Here is a 25,800-nt window from a genome sequence, read left to right on the forward strand (position 1 = left end):
AAAATGTTGAACTGGCTTCTTCTAATACCGTGGAATCAAATCTTCACTGCTGCATGTGGCTGTTTTTTTAGCGACAGGAACTACATTCACATGATGGAAAAAAATCTCAATTCTTTGCAGAAAGCTATGCAAGAACTTAAGGGTGAACGAGAAGATCTGTTAGGAAGAGTTTCCATAGAAGAAGATAAAGGTTTGCAACGGCTTGCTCGAGTCAAGCTATGTTGGAAGTAAATTCTTTTAGAAGCGATGGAAAAAGTGTTTTGAGTATTTGAGAGAGTAGTTTAGAAAATAAAACTTTTATTACTTTGATTTTAACTTGGAACAACTTCACAACATCTTAGTTACAAATGAGAGTAGGAGGAGGTATTTATAGCCTCCATATTACAAAATATCTAGAATATTTTAATCCTTAATCTAGATTATTCTAACACAATATCTAGATTATAATAATATAATTATCTAGATAGTTCTAACTAAATATCTAGATTTTTATGTTTAAGGAGGTGATACATTATTCTAGAACTTTTAGATATTTTTTAAGGAGGTGGAGATCTTGATTTTTCTAGAGAGAACTCTAGAACATGGATTTAATTAACCTTGATTAAAAAATCAAGTTTAACTCTCAACACCCCCTCTTAAACTTGATTTTGCCACTCCAAGTAAGCTCCTCATCTTGATAAAGTCTTCACGTTTGAGAGGCTTGGTGAAAATATCGGCTACTTGATCATTTGTCTTCACATACTCCAATTGCACATCCTTCTTGTTGACACACTCTCTAATGTAATGATAGCGTGTGTCAATGTGCTTACTTCGATCATGGAAGACTGGGTTCTTCGCCAAAGCTATTGCTGACTTGTTATCGACAAAGATCTTTGTTGGCTCTTCTTGTGGCAAGTTTAACTCCTTTAGAAGATTTCTTAACCAAATAGCATGGCACACACATGAAGTAGCCGCCACATACTCCGCTTCACAAGTGGAAAGCGTGACAATTGGTTGCTTCTTCGACATCCACGTGAAAGCTGTATCTCCAATGTAGAACACAAAACCACTTGTGCTTTTTCGATCATCTACGTCTCCACTCCAATCGCTATCGCTATATCCAACAAGCTTATAATCATTTGAAATAGAATAGTGCAAACCAAAGTTCATGGTACCTTTGATATAGCGAAGAATCCTCTTTGCCGCCTTAAAATGAGTTGTTGTTGGATGTTCTATGTAGCGACTAACAACTCCAACCGCATATAAGATATCGGGTCTTGTGCATGTTAAGTATCGTAAGCTTCCAACTAAGCTCTTAAATAATGTTGGGTCTACTCCTTCTCCTTCCTTGATCTTTGATAACTTGATTCCACATTCCATTGGTGTGCTCACCGCGTTAGAGTCTTCCATCTTAAACTTTTTAAGTACCTCCTTAGCATATCCTTCTTGAGTAATAAAAACTCCATTTTCTTCTTGTCTTACTTCGATCCCGAGGTAGTAAGACATCAATCCAATGTCTGTCATCTCGAACTCCTTCGTCATCTCTTTCTTGAATTCGTCGAACATGCTTGGATTGTTACCAGTGAATATCAAGTCATCTACATACAAGCACACAATCAATATATCGTCATTTTGAATTTTGATATAAAGTGCATGCTCATATGGACACTTGATGAAGTCTTTCTCGTTGAAATACTTGTCGATCCGTGTATTCCAAGCTCTTGGGGCTTGTTTTAATCCATAAAGTGCCTTCTTTAACCTCAAAACTTTGTCTTCTTCTCCTTTAACTATGTAGCCTTGAGGTTGCTCAATGTAAACTTCTTCTTCAAGGTCTCCATTTAAGAAGGCTGACTTGACATCCATTTGATGTATCTTCCACTTATTTTGAGCCGCCAATGAAATAATTAGTCGAACAGTTTCAAGACGAGCAACAGGAGCAAATACTTCATCGTAGTCGATTCCGGGTCTTTGACTATATCCTTTAGCCACCAATCTTGCCTTGTATCTTTCAACTTCCCCTTTAGAATTTTTCTTTGCTTTGTACACCCATTTCACACCGATCGCATTGTGTCCATTTGGAAGTGAAGCTAACTCCCATGTATCATTCTTTTGTATAGCCTTTATCTCTTCATCCATGGCATTTCTCCAAGTCTTCTTTTCAATAGCTTCTTGGAAGTTCAATGGCTCGCACTCCGCAAATAAACAAAATAAAGTAAGGTTGTCTTGATTTTCGGTTACCTCGTAAATCTCTTGTAGACTTCTAAAGCGTGGAGTCCTTTCGCTAGAACTTTCTTCTCCTTGAGAACTCGTTGGTGAAGTTGGTGGTGTAGTAGGCTCTTCTCTTGGTGGCTATGGGTCATCTTCTTCAAAGTGTGGAAAGAAGTTATAATCTTCATCATTTGACTTCCATTCCCATTCTCCTTCTTCGTCGAACACGACATTTCGACTTATAATAGTCTTCCTCGTATCGGGATTGTAAAGCTTGTAGCCTTTCGAGTTGTTGTCATAACCAATGAAGATGTACTTCTCACTTTTGTCATCTAGTTTGCTCCGCTTCTCATCTGGTACATGAGCATGAGCTATGCTTCCAAATACTCTTAAATGAGAAACACCGGGCTTTCTTCTGCTCCAAGCTTCTTGTGGTGTCTTACCCGAGACACTTCTTGTTGGAGATCGGTTTAATAAATACACCGCACACGCGACAGCTTCCGCCCATAGCTCCTTCGGTAGTCTTTTACTCTTAAGCATGCTCCTCGCCATCTCAAGAATTGTTCTATTCTTCCTTTCTGCTACTCCATTTTGTTGAGGGGATCTAGGCACCGTTAGTTGTCTTCGGATGCCATTATCTTCACAATACTTATGAAACTCCTTGGATGTGAACTCTCCTCCACGGTCGGATCTCATAGCTTTGATCACAAGACCACTTTCCTTCTCAACATGGGCTTTAAAATTTTTAAAGTTCTCGAACACCTCAGATTTTTCTTTCAAAAAATAAACCCATGTTTTTCTTGAAAATCATCAATAAAGAGAAGGAAATAGTTACTTTTACCAAGTGATTTTGGCTTGATTGGACCGCACACATCCGTGTGTATTAACTCCAATGGCTTTTGAGCTCTTGTGCTTGACTCCTTTGGAAAACTCATTTTGAATTGTTTTCCAAGTAGACATCCTTCACACACCTGATTTGGATGATTGATCCAAGGTAGCCCCCTCACCATTTCTTTCTTCGAAAGTAACTCCAAACCTCCAAAATTTAGATGTCCGTATCGAAGATGCCAAAGCCAAGACTCCTCTTTGTAGCACATCTTGAGACATTGTGCGATGTCATTTTGAATGTTAAGAACAAACATTCTATTTTTAGACATCGGCACTTTAGTTATGAGATTACTTGTTTGGTCTCTTATAGAAAGGTTATTATCTTTTAATCGAATATCATAACCTTTCTCTAAGAGTTGCCCAAGACTCAAGATGTTTGTCTTCATGGTTGGAATATAGTAAACGTTGGAAATATATTGATGATCTCCATTCTTCAATCGAATGAGAATGTTTCCTTTGCCTTGTACCTCCATCTTCGATTCATCTCCTAAAGCGACGTTTCCTTTCACCGACTCATCAAGCTCCACGAACATGTTTCTTCTCCCGCACATGTGATTGCTTGCACCACTGTCGAGGTACCATTTATTATTTTCTTCTCGTTCATCCTTCTTGTAATTAGCCATTAATAACATGTCTTCTTCTTGAATCTTTTCCTCAACGTAGTTGGCCTTCTCCTCGACTCTTTTGTTACTAGGAGCTTTACATTCAGAAGCGTAATGTCCAAACTTTCCACAATTGTAGCATTTTACACTTGATTTATTGTACCTTGAATTTGAGCTTCCTCTCCCACGGCCTCTTGATGAGCTTTCTTCTCTTTGACTTGTGTTGTCTTCATATGGCCTCCAACCACGTCCATTTCCATATCCATGGCCTCGCCCTCGTCCTCGTACTTGACCACCACCTCTTCTTTGATAACTTTGCCCAATTTCTTCTTTAATGTTATAAATTTGCATTTTTAGTACTTGTTCGGCAATGTCTTCTTTCTTCTTTTTCTTTTCTTCATAAGCCTGTAATGACCCAAGAAGTTGCTCCATTGTCATGGCCTCCAAATCTTTTGTCTCTTCAATAACGGTAACGATATGCTCAAATCTTGAGTCTAATGATCTAAGAACCTTCTCCATAATTCTCACATCATCTAGCTTTTCGCCGTTTCTTTTGAGATTATTAGTAACCACTAGAACTCTTGAAAAATAATCAGAGACAAGTTCACCTTCCTTCATTTGTAAAGCTTCAAATTCTCCTCTTAGAGTTTGAAGACGCACCTTCTTGACTTGATCGGCACCCTTGTAAGATGTTCGAAGCTTCTCCCATGCTTCTTTGGCCGACGTAGCTCCAACGACCTTCTAGAACATGGATTTAATTAACCTTGATTAAAAAATCAAGTTTAACTCTCAACAAGCTATGGCTTTCAAGGGTACAAAGTGTTGAACCCCAAGTCAATGATCTGCTTGAGGTTAGATCAACTGAAACTGGAAGATTGTGTCTGTTTGGTTATTGTTCTGAGGTATGATTATGGTGAAAAGGTATTGAAGATGTTGGAAGAGGTTATAGAACTTCTATCTAAAAAAGATTTCGAAGTGGTGGCGCAGAAAATGATACTTAAGGCGGAGAACAAGCATATCCAACAACGCACAGTTGGTTTGGATACGATGGTTGGGATGACATGGAACAGCCTCGTGAACGATGAAATAAGAACCTTAGGTCTTTATGGTATGGGTGGAGTAGGGAAAACCACCCTCTTAGCTCGTATCAACAACAACTTTGTTGTAGTGGAGAATGATTTTGATGTTGTGATATGGGTTGTGGTCTCTAAAGATTCGCAGAATGAGGGCATTCAAGATCAGATTCTGGGAAGATTACGTCGTGACAAGGAATGGGAACAAGAAACAGAAAATGAGAAAGCCTCTCTCATATACAATAACCTCAAGAGAAAGAAATTTGTGCTGTTGTTGGATGATATCTGGAGCCAAGTAGATCTGAACAAGATAGGAGTTCCACCTCCAAATCAAGAAAATGGATCGAAGATAGTTTTCACCACACGTTTAAAGGAAGTTTGCACTCACATGGAAGCTGACGAGCTGATAAAAGTTGATTGTTTGTCACGGGATGTAGCGTGGGAATTGTTTCGAGTTACTGTCGGAGATAGCATACTAAGGAGCCATCAGGATATCCCCACACTTGCAGGAATCGTTGCCGCAAAATGTCAAGGCTTGCCACTTGCACTCAATGTCATTGGCAAAGCCATGGCATGTAAAGAGACTATAGAAGAATGGCATCATGCAATTAATGTTCTGAATTCGCCTGGCCACGAGTTTCCAGGTATGGAAGAAAGCATTCTTGTCGTTTTGAAGCTTAGTTATGATAGCTTAAAGAATGATGAAGTCAAATTGTGCTTCCTATATTGCTCTTTGTTTCCTGAAGATTATGAAATAGAAAAGGAGAAGTTGATAGAATACTGGATATGCCAAGGATTCATCATAAATGCGAACAAATATGAAGATGGAGGTACCAACAAAGGTTATGATATTATTGGCTTGTTAGTTCGTGCACATTTGTTGATTGATTGTGAACTAAAGACCAAAGTAAAAATGCATGATGTGATACGTGAGATGGCTCTTTGGATAGACTCCAACTTGGAACATGAGAAAGATTCAGTTTGTGTGAAATCTGGTACACAGGTTCGTCTCATCCCAAAGGACATCAATTGGGATATTTTGAGACGGATGTCTTTAATGAATACTCAGATTGAGGAGATATCTTGCAGTCCGGACTGCCCCAAGCTTACAACCCTATTACTCCCGTATAACAAGTTGTTGGATATTTCAGTTGGATTCTTTCGGTTAATGCCACAACTTGTGGTCTTGGATCTTTCTGTAAACGGGAGTTTAAAGAGTTGCCGGAAGAAATTTCTAACTTAGGGTCTTTGCAATATCTCAATTTATCACACACAGGGATAAAATCGTTACCAGTTCGTCTAAGTGACTTGACGAAACTAATCTACTTGAACCTGGAGTTCACTCGTGAACTAGAGAGTCTTGCTGGGATAGCAAAAACCTTACAAAATCTGCAAGTGTTGAAATTATTTTACTGCCATGTTTGTGTTGATGACGTATTAATGGAGGAACTACAACACTTGGAGCACTTGAAGGTTTTAACTGCAACCATAGAGGATGTCAGGATTTTGGAAATGATACAAGGAGATGACCGATTGGCGACTAGTGTTAAAGGTTTATGTCTAAGAAATATGTCAGCACCTCGTGTAATATTAAACACGTTAGCTCTGGGAGGTCTTCAACGCCTTGGAATAGTGACCTCAAACATATCTGAGATAAAGATTGATTGGCAAAGCAAAGAAAGAAGGGATGAGATTTCACCAATGGAGATCCTTATTCCATCCACTACTTCTCCAGGCTTCAAGCAACTCTCCACTGTTAATATAATCCATTTGGAAGGGCAAAAGGATTTGTCATGGCTGTTATTTGCTCAAAATCTTAAGGAGCTACATGTGGAGTATTCACCGAAAATAGAAGAAATAATAAACAAGGAGAAAGGAATGAGTATTAGCAGAAAGCATCAAGATATTGGTGTTCCATTTGGGAACTTGGAATCCCTTACGCTATATCAATTGGCTGGACTTTCGGAAATCTGCTGGAATTATCGGAATCTTCCTAACCGTAGAAAATTCGAAGTTAAATATTGTCCAAAGCTACCCGAAGATATAGCTTATTTTCCCACGCATGCATAGGAATAACGGGTGGAATGAGGGTCTTAAGTGAATGGCTGGTCTCTAAAATACAGACAGGTTTGTAATAATACAGTTTTGTTTGTGTTTATATGTACTGCTTTTGTTTCAAGAGCTTGTCTCAAGTACAGACAACAGCTTTTGTTTCCTCTCGATCTCTTCTGTGTGAGTAAAAAGATATGTTGGCGTGCTTATGTCATGTTCAGCGCTGTCTCCTAAGTAATGAGCTACAGTTTGTCAAAAGAGAGCATAGATGGCATTGATGTTTCCGGATAGAGCTAGTCTTAGATCCATGGGACACGGTGGAAAAAAAATACAACATTTGGGAAATATTAGTCCACCACCAAAAGCAATGCAATTCCAAGTTTTGTGGCCGATGACGCAACGACATCTTGTAAACTAACTTTTCTTTTCATATTGCCTCCGTGATTTGGAAAAAAATTATAAACCTCGAGTTGGAGACATATAGGCTTTAAGAAAGGAAAAAAAAAACTCAAATAATTACAAAGACTGATTTTTATTCGGGGTCAAAGAAAGAACAAAGAGCAATGACCAAAAAGGGGCTTCGATGTAAAAGCGTTTGTTCTTTGTACAAATTTAACGACTTATTTGATGCTTGCGTTGTATTTGTGAGTCAGTCTCCTTGCCCAATGTTGCATTGTGTGTAAGAAACTATAACAAAATGTGGTATATGAGAATGTATACAATATCATAGTGTGATGGGTTGGTCTCCTTCAAGCTCCGATATAACAATCAACGAGTCACCCATTTCGAGAGAGAGAGGTTCATTCTTTGGAAGCGGATTGATCATCTGCAACCACAGGAAAAACAAAATTATCAACGTTAGTGAGGAGGAAGAAGAGGTTAGCGTATGCTGCAGAGTAATAAAACACTCACCTTTTTACCGCCTTTTATGTAGCCTATAGCGACTTCTCTCCTCAGCCAAGCTCGCTCTGAGAGCTCGGTGAATGAAGGATTCTCGCCCTTTTTCATGTACAGTTCAATGTCCTATATGTGTCAAAGCAAACTCAAGATTTTTAGTTTTATACCGAATTTATAGTGAATTTCAATAGAAGTTACTGACGAAATATTTGAAGGAAGAGACTATTTTTCTTTTTTAACCTTAACGTATATCTCATCACCATCTGCGTTTAAAATGTCCTTCCACACCTCGTTCAGTTCGCTGTTTTCAGCAACTGATTATATAGAAAAGAGTATTACTATTGTTCGGATTATAGGTAGATAAACAAGAAACAAACATTTGAATAGATGGAATGTAACCTTGTGCTGTTACAAGGCTCATAACTTCCTCTGCTGCAATGAAAGTTAGGGATGGCTTCAGCACTGTTATCTGTATGGTTTTGAGTAATGTTTCAGCAACTTAACCATAAGGAAGCCAACAATAAAAAAAAAAAAAAAAAAGAAAAAAAACATAGAAAAGCCTTTCAATACCTGCTTGCCGAGATTTGAGTCGACGATTTCAGAGGCTAGATTATGTACCTAAAGAAACAACATAAATAAACAAATATTAGCTATTCAATGTGGTTTTGGATTCAATAACAATTTAGTAAATTACCTTTGACTCCAAGCTTGTTGCAGATGCTTTCAGCGATGAGAAGAGAATAAGCAGATTGTTTGTCTGCTCTAGATGGATCTAAAACACATTCGGACTTATTTGTTAGTGCTATCATTATTGCAAACGACGAATTCAAACTTCTGATTTTTCTTGAAGTGATATAGAAGAAACATCTGACTTTCTTGGAAGCTGCCAAGAAACTACCACTCTCAATAAACTGCCAAGCTAACGGATGCAGGTGATCAATATTAATCAATTAAAGCTGCCACTCTCAATAAACTAATAGAAACTGCGGTCTGACTTTTAATTTCTTGATTGTAATCCTCTTTCTTTTCTGCATCCCCTTGGCCGTAATCCCAGTTTCTTTCTGAAAGTTTTGTGCAAAATGTTGAACTGGCTTCTTCTAATACCGTGGAATCAAATCTTCACTGCTGCATGTGGCTGTTTTTTTAGCGACAGGAACTACATTCACATGATGGAAAAAAATCTCAATTCTTTGCAGAAAGCTATGCAAGAACTTAAGGGTGAACGAGAAGATCTGTTAGGAAGAGTTTCCATAGAAGAAGATAAAGGTTTGCAACGGCTTGCTCGAGTCAAGCTATGTTGGAAGTAAATTCTTTTAGAAGCGATGGAAAAAGTGTTTTGAGTATTTGAGAGAGTAGTTTAGAAAATAAAACTTTTATTACTTTGATTTTAACTTGGAACAACTTCACAACATCTTAGTTACAAATGAGAGTAGGAGGAGGTATTTATAGCCTCCATATTACAAAATATCTAGAATATTTTAATCCTTAATCTAGATTATTCTAACACAATATCTAGATTATAATATTATAATTATCTAGATAGTTCTAACTAAATATCTAGATTTTTATGTTTAAGGAGGTGATACATTATTCTAGAACTTTTATATATTTTTTAAGGAGGTGGAGATCTTGATTTTTCTAGAGAGAACTCTAGAACATGGATTTAATTAACCTTGATTAAAAAATCAAGTTTAACTCTCAACACCCCCTCTTAAACTTGATTTTGCCACTCCAAGTAAGCTCCTCATCTTGATAAAGTCTTCACGTTTGAGAGGCTTGGTGAAAATATCGGCTACTTGATCATTTGTCTTCACATACTCCAATTGCACATCCTTCTTGTTGACACTCTCTAATGTAATGATAGCGTGTGTCAATGTGCTTACTTCGATCATGGAAGACTGGGTTCTTCGCCAAAGCTATTGCTGACTTGTTATCGACAAAGATCTTTGTTGGCTCTTCTTGTGGCAAGTTTAACTCCTTTAGAAGATTTCTTAACCAAATAGCATGGCACACACATGAAGTAGCCGCCACATACTCCGCTTCACAAGTGGAAAGCGTGACAATTGGTTGCTTCTTCGACATCCACGTGAAAGCTGTATCTCCAATGTAGAACACAAAACCACTTGTGCTTTTTCGATCATCTACGTCTCCACTCCAATCGCTATCGCTATATCCAACAAGCTTATAATCATTTGAAATAGAATAGTGCAAACCAAAGTTCATGGTACCTTTGATATAGCGAAGAATCCTCTTTGCCGCCTTAAAATGAGTTGTTGTTGGATGTTCCATGTAGCGACTAACAACTCCAACCGCATATAAGATATCGGGTCTTGTGCATGTTAAGTATCGTAAGCTTCCAACTAAGCTCTTAAATAATGTTGGGTCTACTCCTTCTCCTTCCTTGATCTTTGATAACTTGATTCCACATTCCATTGGTGTGCTCACCGCGTTAGAGTCTTCCATCTTAAACTTTTTAAGTACCTCCTTAGCATATCCTTCTTGAGTAATAAAAACTCCATTTTCTTCTTGTCTTACTTCGATCCCGAGGTAGTAAGACATCAATCCAATGTCTGTCATCTCGAACTCCTTCGTCATCTCTTTCTTGAATTCGTCGAACATGCTTGGATTGTTACCAGTGAATATCAAGTCATCTACATACAAGCACACAATCAATATATCGTCATTTTGAATTTTGATATAAAGTGCATGCTCATATGGACACTTGATGAAGTCTTTCTCGTTGAAATACTTGTCGATCCGTGTATTCCAAGCTCTTGGGGCTTGTTTTAATCCATAAAGTGCCTTCTTTAACCTCAAAACTTTGTCTTCTTCTCCTTTAACTATGTAGCCTTGAGGTTGCTCAATGTAAACTTCTTCTTCAAGGTCTCCATTTAAGAAGGCTGACTTGACATCCATTTGATGTATCTTCCACTTATTTTGAGCCGCCAATGAAATAATTAGTCGAACAGTTTCAAGACGAGCAACAGGAGCAAATACTTCATCGTAGTCGATTCCGGGTCTTTGACTATATCCTTTAGCCACCAATCTTGCCTTGTATCTTTCAACTTCCCCTTTAGAATTTTTCTTTGCTTTGTACACCCATTTCACACCGATCGCATTGTGTCCATTTGGAAGTGAAGCTAACTCCCATGTATCATTCTTTTGTATAGCCTTTATCTCTTCATCCATGGCATTTCTCCAAGTCTTCTTTTCAATAGCTTCTTGGAAGTTCAATGGCTCGCACTCCGCAAATAAACAAAATAAAGTAAGGTTGTCTTGATTTTCGGTTACCTCGTAAATCTCTTGTAGACTTCTAAAGCGTGGAGTCCTTTCGCTAGAACTTTCTTCTCCTTGAGAACTCGTTGGTGAAGTTGGTGGTGTAGTAGGCTCTTCTCTTGGTGGCTATGGGTCATCTTCTTCAAAGTGTGGAAAGAAGTTATAATCTTCATCATTTGACTTCCATTCCCATTCTCCTTCTTCGTCGAACACGACATTTCGACTTATAATAGTCTTCCTCGTATCGGGATTGTAAAGCTTGTAGCCTTTCGAGTTGTTGTCATAACCAATGAAGATGTACTTCTCACTTTTGTCATCTAGTTTGCTCCGCTTCTCATCTGGTACATGAGCATGAGCTATGCTTCCAAATACTCTTAAATGAGAAACACCGGGCTTTCTTCTGCTCCAAGCTTCTTGTGGTGTCTTACCCGAGACACTTCTTGTTGGAGATCGGTTTAATAAATACACCGCACACGCGACAGCTTCCGCCCATAGCTCCTTCGGTAGTCTTTTACTCTTAAGCATGCTCCTCGCCATCTCAAGAATTGTTCTATTCTTCCTTTCTGCTACTCCATTTTGTTGAGGGGATCTAGGCACCGTTAGTTGTCTTCGGATGCCATTATCTTCACAATACTTATGAAACTCCTTGGATGTGAACTCTCCTCCACGGTCGGATCTCATAGCTTTGATCACAAGACCACTTTCCTTCTCAACATGGGCTTTAAAATTTTTAAAGTTCTCGAACACCTCAGATTTTTCTTTCAATAAATAAACCCATGTTTTTCTTGAAAATCATCAATAAAGAGAAGGAAATAGTTACTTTTACCAAGTGATTTTGGCTTGATTGGACCGCACACATCCGTGTGTATTAACTCCAATGGCTTTTGAGCTCTTGTGCTTGACTCCTTTGGAAAACTCATTTTGAATTGTTTTCCAAGTAGACATCCTTCACACACCTGATTTGGATGATTGATCCAAGGTAGCCCCCTCACCATTTCTTTCTTCGAAAGTAACTCCAAACCTCCAAAATTTAGATGTCCGTATCGAAGATGCCAAAGCCAAGACTCCTCTTTGTAGCACATCTTGAGACATTGTGCGATGTCATTTTGAATGTTAAGAACAAACATTCTATTTTTAGACATCGGCACTTTAGTTATGAGATTACTTGTTTGGTCTCTTATAGAAAGGTTATTATCTTTTAATCGAATATCATAACCTTTCTCTAAGAGTTGCCCAAGACTCAAGATGTTTGTCTTCATGGTTGGAATATAGTAAACGTTGGAAATATATTGATGATCTCCATTCTTCAATCGAATGAGAATGTTTCCTTTGCCTTGTACCTCCATCTTCGATTCATCTCCTAAAGCGACGTTTCCTTTCACCGACTCATCAAGCTCCACGAACATGTTTCTTCTCCCGCACATGTGATTGCTTGCACCACTGTCGAGGTACCATTTATTATTTTCTTCTCGTTCATCCTTCTTGTAATTAGCCATTAATAACATGTCTTCTTCTTGAATCTTTTCCTCAACGTAGTTGGCCTTCTCCTCGACTCTTTTGTTACTAGGAGCTTTACATTCGGAAGCGTAATGTCCAAACTTTCCACAATTGTAGCATTTTACACTTGATTTATTGTACCTTGAATTTGAGCTTCCTCTCCCACGGCCTCTTGATGAGCTTTCTTCTCTTTGACTTGTGTTGTCTTCATATGGCCTCCAACCACGTCCATTTCCATATCCATGGCCTCGCCCTCGTCCTCGTACTTGACCACCACCTCTTCTTTGATAACTTTGCCCAATTTCTTCTTTAATGTTATAAATTTGCATTTTTAGTACTTGTTCGGCAATGTCTTCTTTCTTCTTTTTCTTTTCTTCATAAGCCTGTAATGACCCAAGAAGTTGCTCCATTGTCATGGCCTCCAAATCTTTTGTCTCTTCAATAACGGTAATGATATGCTCAAATCTTGAGTCTAATGATCTAAGAACCTTCTCCATAATTCTCACATCATCTAGCTTTTCGCCGTTTCTTTTGAGATTATTAGTAACCACTAGAACTCTTGAAAAATAATCAGAGACAAGTTCACCTTCCTTCATTTGTAAAGCTTCAAATTCTCCTCTTAGAGTTTGAAGACGCACCTTCTTGACTTGATCGGCACCCTTGTAAGATGTTCGAAGCTTCTCCCATGCTTCTTTGGCCGACGTAGCTCCAACGACCTTCTAGAACATGGATTTAATTAACCTTGATTAAAAAATCAAGTTTAACTCTCAACAAGCTATGGCTTTCAAGGGTACAAAGTGTTGAACCCCAAGTCAATGATCTGCTTGAGGTTAGATCAACTGAAACTGGAAGATTGTGTCTGTTTGGTTATTGTTCTGAGGATTTCATATCAAGCTACGATTATGGTGAAAAGGTATTGAAGATGTTGGAAGAGGTTATAGAACTTCTATCTAAAAAAGATTTCGAAGTGGTGGCGCAGAAAATGATACTTAAGGCGGAGAACAAGCATATCCAACAACGCACAGTTGGTTTGGATACGATGGTTGGGATGACATGGAACAGCCTCGTGAACGATGAAATAAGAACCTTAGGTCTTTATGGTATGGGTGGAGTAGGGAAAACCACCCTCTTAGCTCGTATCAACAACAACTTTGTTGTAGTGGAGAATGATTTTGATGTTGTGATATGGGTTGTGGTCTCTAAAGATTCGCAGAATGAGGGCATTCAAGATCAGATTCTGGGAAGATTACGTCGTGACAAGGAATGGGAACAAGAAACAGAAAATGAGAAAGCCTCTCTCATATACAATAACCTCAAGAGAAAGAAATTTGTGCTGTTGTTGGATGATATCTGGAGCCAAGTAGATCTGAACAAGATAGGAGTTCCACCTCCAAATCAAGAAAATGGATCGAAGATAGTTTTCACCACACGTTTAAAGGAAGTTTGCACTCACATGGAAGCTGACGAGCTGATAAAAGTTGATTGTTTGTCACGGGATGTAGCGTGGGAATTGTTTCGAGTTACTGTCGGAGATAGCATACTAAGGAGCCATCAGGATATCCCCACACTTGCAGGAATCGTTGCCGCAAAATGTCAAGGCTTGCCACTTGCACTCAATGTCATTGGCAAAGCCATGGCATGTAAAGAGACTATAGAAGAATGGCATCATGCAATTAATGTTCTGAATTCGCCTGGCCACGAGTTTCCAGGTATGGAAGAAAGCATTCTTGTCGTTTTGAAGCTTAGTTATGATAGCTTAAAGAATGATGAAGTCAAATTGTGCTTCCTATATTGCTCTTTGTTTCCTGAAGATTATGAAATAGAAAAGGAGAAGTTGATAGAATACTGGATATGCCAAGGATTCATCATAAATGCGAACAAATATGAAGATGGAGGTACCAACAAAGGTTATGATATTATTGGCTTGTTAGTTCGTGCACATTTGTTGATTGATTGTGAACTAAAGACCAAAGTAAAAATGCATGATGTGATACGTGAGATGGCTCTTTGGATAGACTCCAACTTGGAACATGAGAAAGATTCAGTTTGTGTGAAATCTGGTACACAGGTTCGTCTCATCCCAAAGGACATCAATTGGGATATTTTGAGACGGATGTCTTTAATGAATACTCAGATTGAGGAGATATCTTGCAGTCCGGACTGCCCCAAGCTTACAACCCTATTACTCCCGTATAACAAGTTGTTGGATATTTCAGTTGGATTCTTTCGGTTAATGCCACAACTTTTGGTCTTGGATCTTTCTGTAAACGGGAGTTTAAAGAGTTGCCGGAAGAAATTTCTAACTTAGGGTCTTTGCAATATCTCAATTTATCACACACAGGGATAAAATCGTTACCAGTTCGTCTAAGTGACTTGACGAAACTAATCTACTTGAACCTGGAGTTCACTCGTGAACTAGAGAGTCTTGCTGGGATAGCAAAAACCTTACAAAATCTGCAAGTGTTGAAATTATTTTACTGCCATGTTTGTGTTGATGACGTATTAATGGAGGAACTACAACACTTGGAGCACTTGAAGGTTTTAACTGCAACCATAGAGGATGTCAGGATTTTGGAAATGATACAAGGAGATGACCGATTGGCGACTAGTGTTAAAGGTTTATGTCTAAGAAATATGTCAGCACCTCGTGTAATATTAAACAAGTTAGCTCTGGGAGGTCTTCAACGCCTTGGAATAGTGACCTCAAACATATCTGAGATAAAGATTGATTGGCAAAGCAAAGAAAGAAGGGATGAGATTTCACCAATGGAGATCCTTATTCCATCCACTACTTCTCCAGGCTTCAAGCAACTCTCCACTGTTAATATAATCCATTTGGAAGGGCAAAAGGATTTGTCATGGCTGTTATTTGCTCAAAATCTTAAGGAGCTACATGTGGAGTATTCACCGAAAATAGAAGAAATAATAAACAAGGAGAAAGGAATGAGTATTAGCAGAAAGCATCAAGATATTGGTGTTCCATTTGGGAACTTGGAATCCCTTACGCTATATCAATTGGCTGGACTTTCGGAAATCTGCTGGAATTATCGGAATCTTCCTAACCGTAGAAAATTCGAAGTTAAATATTGTCCAAAGCTACCCGAAGATATAGCTTATTTTCCCACGCATGCATAGGAATAACGGGTGGAATGAGGGTCTTAAGTGAATGGCTGGTCTCTAAAATACAGACAGGTTTGTAATAATACAGTTTTGTTTGTGTTTATATGTACTGCTTTTGTTTCAAGAGCTTGTCTCAAGTACAGACAACAGCTTTTGTTTCCTCTCGATCTCTTCTGTGTGAGTAAAAAGATATGTTGGCGTGCTTATGTCATGTTCAGCGCTGTCTCCTAAGTAATGAGCTACAGTTTGTCAAAAGAGAGCATAGATGGCATTGATGTTTCCGGATAGAGCTAGTCTTAGATCCATGGGACACGGTGGAAAAAAAATACAACATTTGGGAAATATTAGTCCACCACCAAAAGCAATGCAATTCCAAGTTTTGTGGCCGATGACGCAACGACATCTTGTAAACTAACTTTTCTTTTCATATTGCCTCCGTGATTTGGAAAAAAATTATAAACCTCGAGTTGGAGACATATAGGCTTTAAGAAAGGAAAAAAAAAACTCAAATCATTACAAAGACTGATTTTTATTCGGGGTCAAAGAAAGAACAAAGAGCAATGACCAAAAAGGGGCTTCGATGTAAAAGCGTTTGTTCTTTGTACAAATTTAACGACTTATTTGATGCTTGCGTTGTATTTGTGAGTCAGTCTCCTTGCCCAATGTTGCATTGTGTGTAAGAAACTATAACAAAATGTGGTATATGAGAATGTATACAATATCATAGTGTGATGGGTTGGTCTCCTTCAAGCTCCGATATAACAATCAACGAGTCACCCATTTCGAGAGAGAGAGGTTCATTCTTTGGAAGCGGATTGATCATCTGCAACCACAGGAAAAACAAAATTATCAACGTTAGTGAGGAGGAAGAAGAGGTTAGCGTATGCTGCAGAGTAATAAAACACTCACCTTTTTACCGCCTTTTATGTAGCCTATAGCGACTTCTCTCCTCAGCCAAGCTCGCTCTGAGAGCTCGGTGAATGAAGGATTCTCGCCCTTTTTCATGTACAGTTCAATGTCCTATATGTGTCAAAGCAAACTCAAGATTTTTAGTTTTATACCGAATTTATAGTGAATTTCAATAGAAGTTACTGACGAAATATTTGAAGGAAGAGACTATTTTTCTTTTTTAACCTTAACGTATATCTCATCACCATCTGCGTTTAAAATGTCCTTCCACACCTCGTTCAGTTCGCTGTTTTCAGCAACTGATTATATAGAAAAGAGTATTACTATTGTTCGGATTATAGGTAGATAAACAAGAAACAAACATTTGAATAGATGGAATGTAACCTTGTGCTGTTACAAGGCTCATAACTTCCTCTGCTGCAATGAAAGTTAGGGATGGCTTCAGCACTGTTATCTGTATGGTTTTGAGTAATGTTTCAGCAACTTAACCATAAGGAAGCCAACAATAAAAAAAAAAAAAAAAAAGAAAAAAAACATAGAAAAGCCTTTCAATACCTGCTTGCCGAGATTTGAGTCGACGATTTCAGAGGCTAGATTATGTACCTAAAGAAACAACATAAATAAACAAATATTAGCTATTCAATGTGGTTTTGGATTCAATAACAATTTAGTAAATTACCTTTGACTCCAAGCTTGTTGCAGATGCTTTCAGCGATGAGAAGAGAATAAGCAGATTGTTTGTCTGCTCTAGATGGATCTAAAACACATTCGGACTTATTTGTTAGTGCTATCATTATTGCAAACGACGAATTCAAACTTCTGATTTTTCTTGAAGTGATATAGAAGAAACATCTGACTTTCTTGGAAGCTGCCAAGAAACTACCACTCTCAATAAACTGCCAAGCTAACGGATGCAGGTGATCAATATTAATCAATTAAAGCTGCCACTCTCAATAAACTAATAGAAACTGCGGTCTGACTTTTAATTTCTTGATTGTAATCCTCTTTCTTTTCTGCATCCCCTTGGCCGTAATCCCAGTTTCTTTCTGAAAGTTTTGTGCAAAATGTTGAACTGGCTTCTTCTAATACCGTGGAATCAAATCTTCACTGCTGCATGTGGCTGTTTTTTTAGCGACAGGAACTACATTCACATGATGGAAAAAAATCTCAATTCTTTGCAGAAAGCTATGCAAGAACTTAAGGGTGAACGAGAAGATCTGTTAGGAAGAGTTTCCATAGAAGAAGATAAAGGTTTGCAACGGCTTGCTCGAGTCAAGCTATGTTGGAAGTAAATTCTTTTAGAAGCGATGGAAAAAGTGTTTTGAGTATTTGAGAGAGTAGTTTAGAAAATAAAACTTTTATTACTTTGATTTTAACTTGGAACAACTTCACAACATCTTAGTTACAAATGAGAGTAGGAGGAGGTATTTATAGCCTCCATATTACAAAATATCTAGAATATTTTAATCCTTAATCTAGATTATTCTAACACAATATCTAGATTATAATATTATAATTATCTAGATAGTTCTAACTAAATATCTAGATTTTTATGTTTAAGGAGGTGATACATTATTCTAGAACTTTTATATATTTTTTAAGGAGGTGGAGATCTTGATTTTTCTAGAGAGAACTCTAGAACATGGATTTAATTAACCTTGATTAAAAAATCAAGTTTAACTCTCAACACCCCCTCTTAAACTTGATTTTGCCACTCCAAGTAAGCTCCTCATCTTGATAAAGTCTTCACGTTTGAGAGGCTTGGTGAAAATATCGGCTACTTGATCATTTGTCTTCACATACTCCAATTGCACATCCTTCTTGTTGACACTCTCTAATGTAATGATAGCGTGTGTCAATGTGCTTACTTCGATCATGGAAGACTGGGTTCTTCGCCAAAGCTATTGCTGACTTGTTATCGACAAAGATCTTTGTTGGCTCTTCTTGTGGCAAGTTTAACTCCTTTAGAAGATTTCTTAACCAAATAGCATGGCACACACATGAAGTAGCCGCCACATACTCCGCTTCACAAGTGGAAAGCGTGACAATTGGTTGCTTCTTCGACATCCACGTGAAAGCTGTATCTCCAATGTAGAACACAAAACCACTTGTGCTTTTTCGATCATCTACGTCTCCACTCCAATCGCTATCGCTATATCCAACAAGCTTATAATCATTTGAAATAGAATAGTGCAAACCAAAGTTCATGGTACCTTTGATATAGCGAAGAATCCTCTTTGCCGCCTTAAAATGAGTTGTTGTTGGATGTTCCATGTAGCGACTAACAACTCCAACCGCATATAAGATATCGGGTCTTGTGCATGTTAAGTATCGTAAGCTTCCAACTAAGCTCTTAAATAATGTTGGGTCTACTCCTTCTCCTTCCTTGATCTTTGATAACTTGATTCCACATTCCATTGGTGTGCTCACCGCGTTAGAGTCTTCCATCTTAAACTTTTTAAGTACCTCCTTAGCATATCCTTCTTGAGTAATAAAAACTCCATTTTCTTCTTGTCTTACTTCGATCCCGAGGTAGTAAGACATCAATCCAATGTCTGTCATCTCGAACTCCTTCGTCATCTCTTTCTTGAATTCGTCGAACATGCTTGGATTGTTACCAGTGAATATCAAGTCATCTACATACAAGCACACAATCAATATATCGTCATTTTGAATTTTGATATAAACTGCATGCTCATATGGACACTTGATGAAGTCTTTCTCGTTGAAATACTTGTCGATCCGTGTATTCCAAGCTCTTGGGGCTTGTTTTAATCCATAAAGTGCCTTCTTTAACCTCAAAACTTTGTCTTCTTCTCCTTTAACTATGTAGCCTTGAGGTTGCTCAATGTAAACTTCTTCTTCAAGGTCTCCATTTAAGAAGGCTGACTTGACATCCATTTGATGTATCTTCCACTTATTTTGAGCCGCCAATGAAATAATTAGTCGGAAAGTTTCAAGACGAGCAACAGGAGCAAATACTTCATCGTAGTCGATTCCGGGTCTTTGACTATATCCTTTAGCCACCAATCTTGCCTTGTATCTTTCAACTTCCCCTTTAGAATTTTTCTTTGCTTTGTACACCCATTTCACACCGATCGCATTGTGTCCATTTGGAAGTGAAGCTAACTCCCATGTATCATTCTTTTGTATAGCCTTTATCTCTTCATCCATGGCATTTCTCCAAGTCTTCTTTTCAATAGCTTCTTGGAAGTTCAATGGCTCGCACTCTGCAAATAAACAAAATAAAGTAAGGTTGTCTTGATTTTCGGTTACCTCGTAAATCTCTTGTAGACTTCTAAAGCGTGGAGTCCTTTCGCTAGAACTTTCTTCTCCTTGAGAACTCGTTGGTGAAGTTGGTGGTGTAGTAGGCTCTTCTCTTGGTGGCTATGGGTCATCTTCTTCAAAGTGTGGAAAGAAGTTATAATCTTCATCATTTGACTTCCATTCCCATTCTCCTTCTTCGTCGAACACGACATTTCGACTTATAATAGTCTTCCTCGTATCGGGATTGTAAAGCTTGTAGCCTTTCGAGTTGTTGTCATAACCAATGAAGATGTACTTCTCACTTTTGTCATCTAGTTTGCTCCGCTTCTCATCTGGTACATGAGCATGAGCTATGCTTCCAAATACTCTTAAATGAGAAACACCGGGCTTTCTTCTGCTCCAAGCTTCTTGTGGTGTCTTACCCGAGACACTTCTTGTTGGAGATCGGTTTAATAAATACACCGCACACGCGACAGCTTCCGCCCATAGCTCCTTCGGTAGTCTTTTACTCTTAAGCATGCTCCTCGCCATCTCAAGAATTGTTCTATTCTTCCTTTCTGCTACTCCATTTTGTTGAGGGGATCTAGGCACCGTTAGTTGTCTTCGGATGCCATTATCTTCACAATACTTATGAAACTCCTTGGATGTGAACTCTCCTCCACGGTCGGATCTCATAGCTTTGATCACAAGACCACTTTCCTTCTCAACATGGGCTTTAAAATTTTTAAAGTTCTCGAACACCTCAGATTTTTCTTTCAATAAATAAACCCATGTTTTTCTTGAAAATCATCAATAAAGAGAAGGAAATAGTTACTTTTACCAAGTGATTTTGGCTTGATTGGACCGCACACATCCGTGTGTATTAACTCCAATGGCTTTTGAGCTCTTGTGCTTGACTCCTTTGGAAAACTCATTTTGAATTGTTTTCCAAGTAGACATCCTTCACACACCTGATTTGGATGATTGATCCAAGGTAGCCCCCTCACCATTTCTTTCTTCGAAAGTAACTCCAAACCTCCAAAATTTAGATGTCCGTATCGAAGATGCCAAAGCCAAGACTCCTCTTTGTAGCACATCTTGAGACATTGTGCGATGTCATTTTGAATGTTAAGAACAAACATTCTATTTTTAGACATCGGCACTTTAGTTATGAGATTACTTGTTTGGTCTCTTATAGAAAGGTTATTATCTTTTAATCGAATATCATAACCTTTCTCTAAGAGTTGCCCAAGACTCAAGATGTTTGTCTTCATGGTTGGAATATAGTAAACGTTGGAAATATATTGATGATCTCCATTCTTCAATCGAATGAGAATGTTTCCTTTGCCTTGTACCTCCATCTTCGATTCATCTCCTAAAGCGACGTTTCCTTTCACCGACTCATCAAGCTCCACGAACATGTTTCTTCTCCCGCACATGTGATTGCTTGCACCACTGTCGAGGTACCATTTATTATTTTCTTCTCGTTCATCCTTCTTGTAATTAGCCATTAATAACATGTCTTCTTCTTGAATCTTTTCCTCAACGTAGTTGGCCTTCTCCTCGACTCTTTTGTTACTAGGAGCTTTACATTCGGAAGCGTAATGTCCAAACTTTCCACAATTGTAGCATTTTACACTTGATTTATTGTACCTTGAATTTGAGCTTCCTCTCCCACGGCCTCTTGATGAGCTTTCTTCTCTTTGACTTGTGTTGTCTTCATATGGCCTCCAACCACGTCCATTTCCATATCCATGGCCTCGCCCTCGTCCTCGTACTTGACCACCACCTCTTCTTTGATAACTTTGCCCAATTTCTTCTTTAATGTTATAAATTTGCATTTTTAGTACTTGTTCGGCAATGTCTTCTTTCTTCTTTTTCTTTTCTTCATAAGCCTGTAATGACCCAAGAAGTTGCTCCATTGTCATGGCCTCCAAATCTTTTGTCTCTTCAATAACGGTAACGATATGCTCAAATCTTGAGTCTAATGATCTAAGAACCTTCTCCATAATTCTCACATCATCTAGCTTTTCGCCGTTTCTTTTGAGATTATTAGTAACCACTAGAACTCTTGAAAAATAATCAGAGACAAGTTCACCTTCCTTCATTTGTAAAGCTTCAAATTCTCCTCTTAGAGTTTGAAGACGCACCTTCTTGACTTGATCGGCACCCTTGTAAGATGTTCGAAGCTTCTCCCATGCTTCTTTGGCCGACGTAGCTCCAACGACCTTCTAGAACATGGATTTAATTAACCTTGATTAAAAAATCAAGTTTAACTCTCAACAAGCTATGGCTTTCAAGGGTACAAAGTGTTGAACCCCAAGTCAATGATCTGCTTGAGGTTAGATCAACTGAAACTGGAAGATTGTGTCTGTTTGGTTATTGTTCTGAGGTATGATTATGGTGAAAAGGTATTGAAGATGTTGGAAGAGGTTATAGAACTTCTATCTAAAAAAGATTTCGAAGTGGTGGCGCAGAAAATGATACTTAAGGCGGAGAACAAGCATATCCAACAACGCACAGTTGGTTTGGATACGATGGTTGGGATGACATGGAACAGCCTCGTGAACGATGAAATAAGAACCTTAGGTCTTTATGGTATGGGTGGAGTAGGGAAAACCACCCTCTTAGCTCGTATCAACAACAACTTTGTTGTAGTGGAGAATGATTTTGATGTTGTGATATGGGTTGTGGTCTCTAAAGATTCGCAGAATGAGGGCATTCAAGATCAGATTCTGGGAAGATTACGTCGTGACAAGGAATGGGAACAAGAAACAGAAAATGAGAAAGCCTCTCTCATATACAATAACCTCAAGAGAAAGAAATTTGTGCTGTTGTTGGATGATATCTGGAGCCAAGTAGATCTGAACAAGATAGGAGTTCCACCTCCAAATCAAGAAAATGGATCGAAGATAGTTTTCACCACACGTTTAAAGGAAGTTTGCACTCACATGGAAGCTGACGAGCTGATAAAAGTTGATTGTTTGTCACGGGATGTAGCGTGGGAATTGTTTCGAGTTACTGTCGGAGATAGCATACTAAGGAGCCATCAGGATATCCCCACACTTGCAGGAATCGTTGCCGCAAAATGTCAAGGCTTGCCACTTGCACTCAATGTCATTGGCAAAGCCATGGCATGTAAAGAGACTATAGAAGAATGGCATCATGCAATTAATGTTCTGAATTCGCCTGGCCACGAGTTTCCAGGTATGGAAGAAAGCATTCTTGTCGTTTTGAAGCTTAGTTATGATAGCTTAAAGAATGATGAAGTCAAATTGTGCTTCCTATATTGCTCTTTGTTTCCTGAAGATTATGAAATAGAAAAGGAGAAGTTGATAGAATACTGGATATGCCAAGGATTCATCATAAATGCGAACAAATATGAAGATGGAGGTACCAACAAAGGTTATGATATTATTGGCTTGTTAGTTCGTGCACATTTGTTGATTGATTGTGAACTAAAGACCAAAGTAAAAATGCATGATGTGATACGTGAGATGGCTCTTTGGATAGACTCCAACTTGGAACATGAGAAAGATTCAGTTTGTGTGAAATCTGGTACACAGGTTCGTCTCATCCCAAAGGACATCAATTGGGATATTTTGAGACGGATGTCTTTAATGAATACTCAGATTGAGGAGATATCTTGCAGTCCGGACTGCCCCAAGCTTACAACCCTATTACTCCCGTATAACAAGTTGTTGGATATTTCAGTTGGATTCTTTCGGTTAATGCCACAACTTTTGGTCTTGGATCTTTCTGTAAACGGGAGTTTAAAGAGTTGCCGGAAGAAATTTCTAACTTAGGGTCTTTGCAATATCTCAATTTATCACACACAGGGATAAAATCGTTACCAGTTCGTCTAAGTGACTTGACGAAACTAATCTACTTGAACCTGGAGTTCACTCGTGAACTAGAGAGTCTTGCTGGGATAGCAAAAACCTTACAAAATCTGCAAGTGTTGAAATTATTTTACTGCCATGTTTGTGTTGATGACGTATTAATGGAGGAACTACAACACTTGGAGCACTTGAAGGTTTTAACTGCAACCATAGAGGATGTCAGGATTTTGGAAATGATACAAGGAGATGACCGATTGGCGACTAGTGTTAAAGGTTTATGTCTAAGAAATATGTCAGCACCTCGTGTAATATTAAACAAGTTAGCTCTGGGAGGTCTTCAACGCCTTGGAATAGTGACCTCAAACATATCTGAGATAAAGATTGATTGGCAAAGCAAAGAAAGAAGGGATGAGATTTCACCAATGGAGATCCTTATTCCATCCACTACTTCTCCAGGCTTCAAGCAACTCTCCACTGTTAATATAATCCATTTGGAAGGGCAAAAGGATTTGTCATGGCTGTTATTTGCTCAAAATCTTAAGGAGCTACATGTGGAGTATTCACCGAAAATAGAAGAAATAATAAACAAGGAGAAAGGAATGAGTATTAGCAGAAAGCATCAAGATATTGGTGTTCCATTTGGGAACTTGGAATCCCTTACGCTATATCAATTGGCTGGACTTTCGGAAATCTGCTGGAATTATCGGAATCTTCCTAACCGTAGAAAATTCGAAGTTAAATATTGTCCAAAGCTACCCGAAGATATAGCTTATTTTCCCACGCATGCATAGGAATAACGGGTGGAATGAGGGTCTTAAGTGAATGGCTGGTCTCTAAAATACAGACAGGTTTGTAATAATACAGTTTTGTTTGTGTTTATATGTACTGCTTTTGTTTCAAGAGCTTGTCTCAAGTACAGACAACAGCTTTTGTTTCCTCTCGATCTCTTCTGTGTGAGTAAAAAGATATGTTGGCGTGCTTATGTCATGTTCAGCGCTGTCTCCTAAGTAATGAGCTACAGTTTGTCAAAAGAGAGCATAGATGGCATTGATGTTTCCGGATAGAGCTAGTCTTAGATCCATGGGACACGGTGGAAAAAAAATACAACATTTGGGAAATATTAGTCCACCACCAAAAGCAATGCAATTCCAAGTTTTGTGGCCGATGACGCAACGACATCTTGTAAACTAACTTTTCTTTTCATATTGCCTCCGTGATTTGGAAAAAAATTATAAACCTCGAGTTGGAGACATATAGGCTTTAAGAAAGGAAAAAAAAAACTCAAATCATTACAAAGACTGATTTTTATTCGGGGTCAAAGAAAGAACAAAGAGCAATGACCAAAAAGGGGCTTCGATGTAAAAGCGTTTGTTCTTTGTACAAATTTAACGACTTATTTGATGCTTGCGTTGTATTTGTGAGTCAGTCTCCTTGCCCAATGTTGCATTGTGTGTAAGAAACTATAACAAAATGTGGTATATGAGAATGTATACAATATCATAGTGTGATGGGTTGGTCTCCTTCAAGCTCCGATATAACAATCAACGAGTCACCCATTTCGAGAGAGAGAGGTTCATTCTTTGGAAGCGGATTGATCATCTGCAACCACAGGAAAAACAAAATTATCAACGTTAGTGAGGAGGAAGAAGAGGTTAGCGTATGCTGCAGAGTAATAAAACACTCACCTTTTTACCGCCTTTTATGTAGCCTATAGCGACTTCTCTCCTCAGCCAAGCTCGCTCTGAGAGCTCGGTGAATGAAGGATTCTCGCCCTTTTTCATGTACAATTCAATGTCCTATATGTGTCAAAGCAAACTCAAGATTTTTAGTTTTATACCGAATTTATAGTGAATTTCAATAGAAGTTACTGACGAAATATTTGAAGGAAGAGACTATTTTTCTTTTTTAACCTTAACGTATATCTCATCACCATCTGCGTTTAAAATGTCCTTCCACACCTCGTTCAGTTCGCTGTTTTCAGCAACTGATTATATAGAAAAGAGTATTACTATTGTTCGGATTATAGGTAGATAAACAAGAAACAAACATTTGAATAGATGGAATGTAACCTTGTGCTGTTACAAGGCTCATAACTTCCTCTGCTGCAATGAAAGTTAGGGATGGCTTCAGCACCGTTATCTGTATGGTTTTGAGTAATGTTTCAGCAACTTAACCATAAGGAAGCCAACAATAAAAAAAAAAAAAAAAGAA

At 38.4% G+C, this 25,800-nt stretch overlaps 3 protein-coding genes, 1 long non-coding RNA gene and 2 pseudogenes across 4 annotated transcripts; 3 read left to right on the plus strand and 3 right to left on the minus strand.

Moving 5' to 3' along the window:
• Nucleotides 1–3: 3 nt before the first annotated feature.
• LOC147919544 (putative disease resistance protein At5g43730 pseudogene) lies at nucleotides 4–6,820 on the plus strand (annotated as a pseudogene).
• Nucleotides 6,821–7,315: 495 nt separating this feature from the next.
• Nucleotides 7,316–8,393, minus strand: LOC147919545 (putative ion channel POLLUX-like 2). The gene is made up of 5 exons (XM_087506545.1): nucleotides 8,270–8,393; nucleotides 8,099–8,168; nucleotides 7,940–8,013; nucleotides 7,715–7,825; nucleotides 7,316–7,628 (listed from the first exon to the last, which is right to left on the minus strand). Exons 2-5 carry the CDS (start codon nucleotides 8,118–8,120, stop codon nucleotides 7,527–7,529), a joined length of 309 nt encoding a protein of 102 aa, XP_087362671.1. The 5' UTR covers nucleotides 8,121–8,168; nucleotides 8,270–8,393; the 3' UTR covers nucleotides 7,316–7,526.
• A 50-nt stretch (nucleotides 8,394–8,443) lies between these two features.
• Nucleotides 8,444–15,607, plus strand: LOC147919546 (putative disease resistance protein At5g43730 pseudogene; annotated as a pseudogene).
• A 495-nt stretch (nucleotides 15,608–16,102) lies between these two features.
• Nucleotides 16,103–17,180, minus strand: LOC147919547 (putative ion channel POLLUX-like 2). Its single transcript, XM_087504542.1, has 5 exons — nucleotides 17,057–17,180; nucleotides 16,886–16,955; nucleotides 16,727–16,800; nucleotides 16,502–16,612; nucleotides 16,103–16,415 (listed from the first exon to the last, which is right to left on the minus strand). The coding sequence occupies exons 2-5, from the start codon at nucleotides 16,905–16,907 to the stop codon at nucleotides 16,314–16,316; spliced, it is 309 nt and encodes a 102-aa protein (XP_087360668.1). The 5' UTR covers nucleotides 16,908–16,955; nucleotides 17,057–17,180; the 3' UTR covers nucleotides 16,103–16,313.
• Nucleotides 17,181–17,230: 50 nt separating this feature from the next.
• On the plus strand, nucleotides 17,231–24,380 carry LOC147919548 (putative disease resistance protein At5g43730). Its single transcript, XM_087503999.1, is given in 4 exon segments — nucleotides 17,231–17,762; nucleotides 22,019–22,138; nucleotides 22,140–23,521; nucleotides 23,524–24,380. Coding segments are annotated over 4 exon segments (2,556 nt in total). The 5' UTR covers nucleotides 17,231–17,565.
• Nucleotides 24,381–24,875: 495 nt separating this feature from the next.
• On the minus strand, nucleotides 24,876–25,387 carry LOC147919549 (uncharacterized). The gene is made up of 2 exons (XR_015592624.1): nucleotides 25,275–25,387; nucleotides 24,876–25,188 (listed from the first exon to the last, which is right to left on the minus strand). It is a non-coding gene; the product is annotated as an uncharacterized LOC147919549 (long non-coding RNA).
• Nucleotides 25,388–25,800: the final 413 nt, after the last annotated feature.

Source organism: Camelina sativa, chromosome 20 (genome assembly GCF_030686135.1).
Source record: "Camelina sativa cultivar CO46 ecotype springtype chromosome 20, ASM3068613v1".
NCBI classification, from domain to species: Eukaryota; Viridiplantae; Streptophyta; class Magnoliopsida; order Brassicales; family Brassicaceae; genus Camelina; species Camelina sativa.